The following is a 6495-nucleotide window of genomic DNA, read 5'->3' as shown; positions in this document are numbered from 1 at the left end:
AAAAAAATTAAAAATTATTTTAAAAAATTTAATTTTTCTTCTCACTCCCAGCTCTTATAGATTATGTTAAGTAGCAATGTTTTCTGACATTTTAGGAAAAGATCTTAAAAATGAGCAATAGAAACTGATATTCCTGGTCAATATATCTGAGTATCAATACATCTAAGTATCTTAAATGTATCTATACCACGTTCAGGTTTACTTACAAGCCACAACCAGTTGATATTGCAATTCAAACTGCCCAACCACAATGATTACATGAAAAGCTTACTACAGGAATCAGAGAGCTCTAAGTAAAGCAAGGCACATATTGCTTGTTCTCTGAACAGCCAGAAATCCCAACTGTACCTTGTCAGCAGCTGCCAGCAAGTCATCAGCCATTTTGTCAAGATTCGGTGCCTTCCCCGTGTAAATAAAGCACATCATTTCCTTAAAACTTCAGGTTCCACATCGTTGATTTCAACCCGATTCTGTATTGGAAAAATGAAGCTTGTTAAAATTCTGACAAGATGCTAAAGGTTCTACCCAAGATCTTTTAGTATTCGGAGATTTGCTACAAACTGTTCAGAACATGACTTAATTAAAAAAAAAAAACAACAAAAAAACAGAAATTGATGGAATAAGAAAAACTCTGAGTAGAATTGTAGATCATCTACTTCTCCCTGTTCCACCCTAAACTCTTTCCACAGAGAAACAAAGGTAACGACTGCCTCCTTGATCCCTTCCTTCTCCCTTCAGGACAGCTGAAGCAAAGAACTGCATTTAATGTGAGAAAGAGTGTTAAGGAGGTGACAGTTATCACAAATGCCACCTAAGAAACTTAACTGACTGACCAGAGATGTTCAGAGTTGACCAGAGAGTGCTATTCATTTAGCTGTTACAGTTCTCCCTCCTTAAGAACTCACCTTTTTACTCTCTTCCATCTCATGCTCAAACATGGCACTGAAAACCGGAGAACGTGCTGCAGCAGGGGGGCAAACAGAACAGTTAGAAACAAGCTTTTGCTCTTCAGGAGGAGATAAGCACAGTCTGCCAACACCTCAACAACCGTTCTGCTACTTAATGCAGGAAAAAATCCCACAGCAGATAGAGCAAGCTGAGTATGGCTGGTGAAGCATACAGATTGTGACATCGTGTCGTGTGGTCAGTGTAGCTTCATGCTCTGAGAATGAGTATGCAGGGATGTCAGGAGGCCTTTCAAAGAAGGCCAAAAGAGCATACAGGCATTGAGATATCTTTCTTGATTTGGTAAGAAAATACTCTGATAATCCAGTAACTTCTTACAAATGCTTTAGGGATATATTATAGTAGACTACAGACACAAAGGACACCTCCTACCGTCCTCTTTGTGTGGAGAAAGCAGGCAATTAAAAAGGAGTAGATATATCTTCCTGCAGCACTTCACAAAACAGTCTTTTATTACAGCCCTGCAGTTAAAAGAGCTGCAGAAACCTCCTTTAAGGGAGCAATACAAAAACCACCTCGATATTACGGTATTTCACTCGCTATCGTTATTGTTCCCCATTCTGCTAAGGCCCATCCAACTCAATACTGACCTGCTAGGATGGCTTTGTGAGCCTGGAACTCCTGGCCTGCAACACACAGGCAGCAATCTGTGAAGCGGGAGTTCTCCCAGAGTCCTCCCAGCTCATCTGCCAGGCGGCACTCCGGCACCTTCACCATGTTCATAGTGTTCTGGCCAGAGATATTTACAGAGTCCTGTACCACACTCACCTGCAGGGTAATAAACAAATTACTCAGACTCCACACTGGAAAAGCAGTTTCCTTTCAAGAAGTTTTAAACTGCGTGCATAAATTAATAAAATTGTCATGAACCTGCATGAAAGTGCCATTATGTGGTCTCCTAGGGAAGTAGAATCTTCTTTTTCTGTTCTCATAGACACCATTCCTGACCTATTTTTTTTTTTTCTTCCTTCTATCAACAGTCTGAAACCCTCCCAAATCAATAATGCAGCACAGAGAGCAGTACAAATGAAAATGAAACGTACAGAGCAACCACTGCATCCATACATGCATGCAAGAGCAGTGTCTGATCAGTGCAGGACATTCTGAGCACCCCAACAGCTTTTCTGCTTCTGGTTCAGCAGTAGAATGTCAATTTCTTGAGTTCAATGCTTTTCAATGCTTCCAGTGCATTGAAAAAGAAGAAATAAAAACAGAATTAAAAAAGCAACTTCATGTCAAGTAAGTAGGAGATTTTGGAGAAGGCTGGTAAGATTCCTGACCACCTGCTCTAAACTAGACATGGCCAGGCAGAGACCATATGCAGCCAAACCAGCTGACGAATAACCTACGCAAAGGGAACAGCTAAGAGTCTATTCAGCAGCAAACCATTATTGTTAAACATGCAGTAAATCATACGCCTTCTGCAGCAGACTCAAATTAGAAGAGATCAGAATGACTAATACTACCCTGCTATAACAAAGAGTAAAGGAACAAGCTGATTGACAAGGAAGCATATGGGAAACCATTTGCTGGATTTGCTGTCAGGTTCAGGTTAAATTTCAGTTCTATTAATAACAATGGCTAGAGGAGAACAATGGGCAGCACAGGAAGCTTCCCAGTTAAGCAAAAGAAGTAGTAAATTATGAAGGGAGAGAGATGACAGAAACACCTTATTAGGGAAAAACTGCTGACAGCACATAGCCCAACTCTTGGGGAAACCCCCAGTGGGTTTCTGAGGGTGGGCACTCCTGGGCATTCCCCTCAATCTTGTGCAAACTATATGACACCCAAGAACAAACAAATACCAGCTGCTGCTTGCCAAAGGGCACTAACAATGATTAGCCACAGTAATTGAGAGAAAGATAACATTCTCTGTCATTAATGACTGCTGTAACATCTTTTTGCCCTGTAACTTCTAGTAACAGACACAAGGACAGAAGAATCGATTCAGATTCATTAAAAAGCATTTCTAAGATGCAGATCTCTTGGAGTCCGACCTTGACCACAGACCCACCAAAAAGACCTGCAAACTATCAACAAGTAAATCACCTTCATATATGAAACAAAGTCTGTTACCAGCATTAAAAAAATTACCACTGGCTTTTCACAACAGGAGTTTAGACTGGTAGACCTGAAGCACTGACCAGACTCAGGTGTCAAAGCAGCTAGTTTTGCTTAAGCTATTTTCAATGACTTAGCAAGGGAATTCCCAGCTGCTCAGAGGAGGATTACTGCTGTAACTTTGGGAACTCTGTTCTTTTTTAGATTCATCAGATCTTGTTCAACCTATAATGCTGGAATTTAAACAGCAAATAGTCATGCAGATGGGATATGAGCAAATCAACTCCATTTGCAGAACAGAGGTGGAATAATCTCCAAACCGTAAGAAATGAGGCCAAACTAAAGATGATTGACAATGATCAGCACTCTGCCATAACAGCATCTTCAGCAATTATGCGAGTTCAGAGCTGCCCTGCGCAGAGTGCAGAAGGTTTCTTCCTTTAAAGTTCTGTAAAGCAAAGAGAAGGTGTAGCAGAGTTGCTCAGCAACCTTTTGGTCTATAGAAAACCCCAATATATCTCCAAATAACAAGTGTCTCATCAAGTACTGCTAACGAAACATGCTTGTTGGAAGTACAGATGTAGCAGCACCACCTGAGACCTGTGGCCAGAAAAGAAGTGTTAGGAGAGCATATGGTACACTAGTTTACATCTTAAGAGACTTAAAAAAAAACAAAAATAAACTGTTGAAAGTTCTCTCCAAACTGTTTCCAAACAGCATGGCTTTCCCCTCTAATATCACTATATAAACTTAAGACTTTTATAAACACTAACCTACAGAACAAACCGAAATAGAAAGCAGAAGATATCCAGGTCAGGTGAAGCACCTGACCTGACCTGGGTTTCTTCCTCATCCAGAACAAACAAAAATGCTGAGCTGAAGCACTTGAAGGGAGTAATTCAACAGGAAGCAGACTTGACATGGTACTGGCTGCCACCACTGCTGGTGGATTTCCCTTCTCCAACGTTAATTCTTGAGTTACCACCACAGTTTTGAGGTCTGTGGCTCATTTATCACGAAAGAAAGGCTAACTGCCAAACCTAAGGAGGTGTCACCCAAGACACTGCTCTCTTCTTCCCCCACATTGCTACAAGTGTTAAAAAAGAGCTTCCTTCTTGACAGTAATGGTTTAAACAAGTGACAGAATGAATACAAATCCATCAGGAGATGTTTGCTAAATTAAGTATAAAGCTACAAAACAAGCAAAACAAAACCAAACAACACAACCAAACGGCTGTCAAATGGTTTGGACTGAAGCTCCTTTCAATACTGGAAAAACACAGCAAAAGAAAAGACTCTACTCCCACAAAACACACTGCAGGAGATCTGAAGACAGGACAGCTTTTTCTACCTGTACTCTGGCAAGAATCACAGCTACAGGAGGGATTCTGCAGTTAAAAAGACAAGAGAAACAGACACCAAAAGCTCAGGTGACACTAAATTAGAAAGATTAGATTTCCCCATCAAGGCTTCTGAACATAAATATCTGTCTTTAGAAATAACTGCATCCTCATCTGCAAATAGTGAAGTCTGAGTTTTGTAAGAAGTTGTAGAAAAAGAACAACAAGAGCTGTGGTTACTGTGGAATTCATTTAGCTTAGCTTTTTGTTTCTGTAAGATACATAGACACAGGAAAATAAAGAAAACTTGTCCTTTTTACTCAGAAGGCAACTAACAGGCATGACAATTTCCACTATACCAGAGCTAGCACTGGTTATTAACCTAAGCAAATTTTAAATTAGGGATGGTTTATATTATTAAATCAGTAGGAAGTAATAATCAAATGTGCTTAGTTTCTATTATCATCACAGGCAAAAGACATATAAAGTAGCAGAAACCAAATGAAAGTAAAATGCAATGAATCACTCAGAAAAAGCCACCCCAGACAGAGGTGCACACACAAGCAGACACAAATAAAATCTAAGTGTTAAATAAACAGCCACTGCTCCTCCTGACTTTACAGACTCCTTAAAAGCAATGATGAAAAATAAGGTCACATCTACCTGAGGCTAATGGAACTGCTATTCTTTCAGCAGCAGCAGAAAGCTTACCTCACAGAATAGAGTGAGTTTGTCATCAGGAAGAAGTCCATTGGCTTCATCTAGAAGAAAGTCTCTCCTAATAAATTTTTTGAATCCCCAGTCCTTGCCTTGCACAAATCGATACGCTCGCTGGCTCTCTGAAAGAAAGACACAGTGCTTCAAACAACAGCTGAACGACTTGCTTGATCAAACAACAAAAGGCAAACAACCGACCCCTGCAGACAGAAAGTGTTTTTACACACCCATTGCTTTTGTTTCTTCTCCTTTAGCATTCAGGATGGAGAATTTGAACTTTGCTCGAACTTCACTTTTTGGACAGCTCACCAGCAACAGATAGAGGGATAGATAATCTTTACTCTCCTCATCCAAGCCTTTAGGGTTCACACGTAAACACCTGTAGAAAAAAGCAGCTGAATGAGAGCAGGACCAGCTTCTGGCAGGTCATCCACAGCTTTCAAAGGAAGGGCACTGTGGAATTTTCATGATAAAATGTAGTCCTGATTACCAACCACTGAACCACAAGGAAATAACAGACAGCTAAACAGAGTGGAACTGTGCTTTACAGTCAGCCTCAGGCTACGTCTTCAAGACAGATATTAATACCCTAGTAATAGTATGGGTAAATCATTAGGAAAAAAAACCACCACAGGGCTTGGGAAGAGTGGAGGTATATATGGGGATGCAATTTCACACACCAAAAAGCATTGTGCATGACAACTTCCACAGAAAAATAGCAGAATAGAGACTAAAAATTCAGAGAAGTGCAAAATTTCCAAGAATTGATTGTTAAAATTGCAGAGGAAGCAACTCAAAGGAAATACTTGATTTCCTGAAGGCTGAAAGCTTCTCAAAAGCAAAGCTAGGGAAAAAAAATAAAACTACTCCTTGGTTAAGAAAAGATAGTAAATGCAGGAAAAGGCTAACTCATAAGCAGTTCTGTGATCTGAAACTAGACAGAATATAACAAGCAGGGAGAAAAAGAAAAACAGGCCGAACAACCAGCAGCTCAAACACACAGTGACAAAAAAAAATAAAAATCAGAAAGACCAAGGCATGAGAAGGAGATCTGACTTGCAAAGGTTAGAAAATGAAGTAATTTAATAACAAAAGGCAGTCTGAGGAAAGCACAGGTCTGCCACCCAAAGGAAGGGAACACATATCATATCTCGCACACACACAGCCCTAAATTAAATAAGGCAGTGGATAGCTTGCTACCATCTAGACTAAGGGAATTTAAATAAAAATGCTGAAACACTTCCAGGGGGAAAAAAAACAGGAAAGGTTTTGAAGGACTTTAAAAGGGTAAAAATGTTGTCTTTAAAAAAGACAGAAACTCTTGGGCAAATAGGGAAATAAGAGAATACAGAGATGATAGAAGGACTATTGCAAGTCTCTGAATATACAAAAGCTGCCGAGAAAGTAATAG

General features: G+C 40.0%; 1 protein-coding gene across 1 annotated transcript in view; it reads right to left on the bottom strand.

Annotated features, from left to right (window-relative positions):
* Nucleotides 1-6495, bottom strand: part of SPOP (speckle type BTB/POZ protein) — a 25531-nt gene that overhangs the window by 4600 nt on the left and 14436 nt on the right. The window contains 6 exon segments of the mRNA XM_031557058.1: nt 349-437; nt 440-470; nt 906-961; nt 1557-1734; nt 5079-5206; nt 5312-5463. Of these exon segments, the coding sequence (XP_031412918.1) occupies nt 349-437; nt 440-470; nt 906-961; nt 1557-1734; nt 5079-5206; nt 5312-5463 (634 nt within the window).

The sequence above is a fragment of the Meleagris gallopavo genome, chromosome 29 (assembly GCF_000146605.3).
Source record: "Meleagris gallopavo isolate NT-WF06-2002-E0010 breed Aviagen turkey brand Nicholas breeding stock chromosome 29, Turkey_5.1, whole genome shotgun sequence".
NCBI classification, from domain to species: Eukaryota; Metazoa; Chordata; class Aves; order Galliformes; family Phasianidae; genus Meleagris; species Meleagris gallopavo.
The sequence above is the reverse complement of the archived record's forward strand: the minus strand, read 5'-3'. Positions and strand labels throughout refer to the sequence as shown.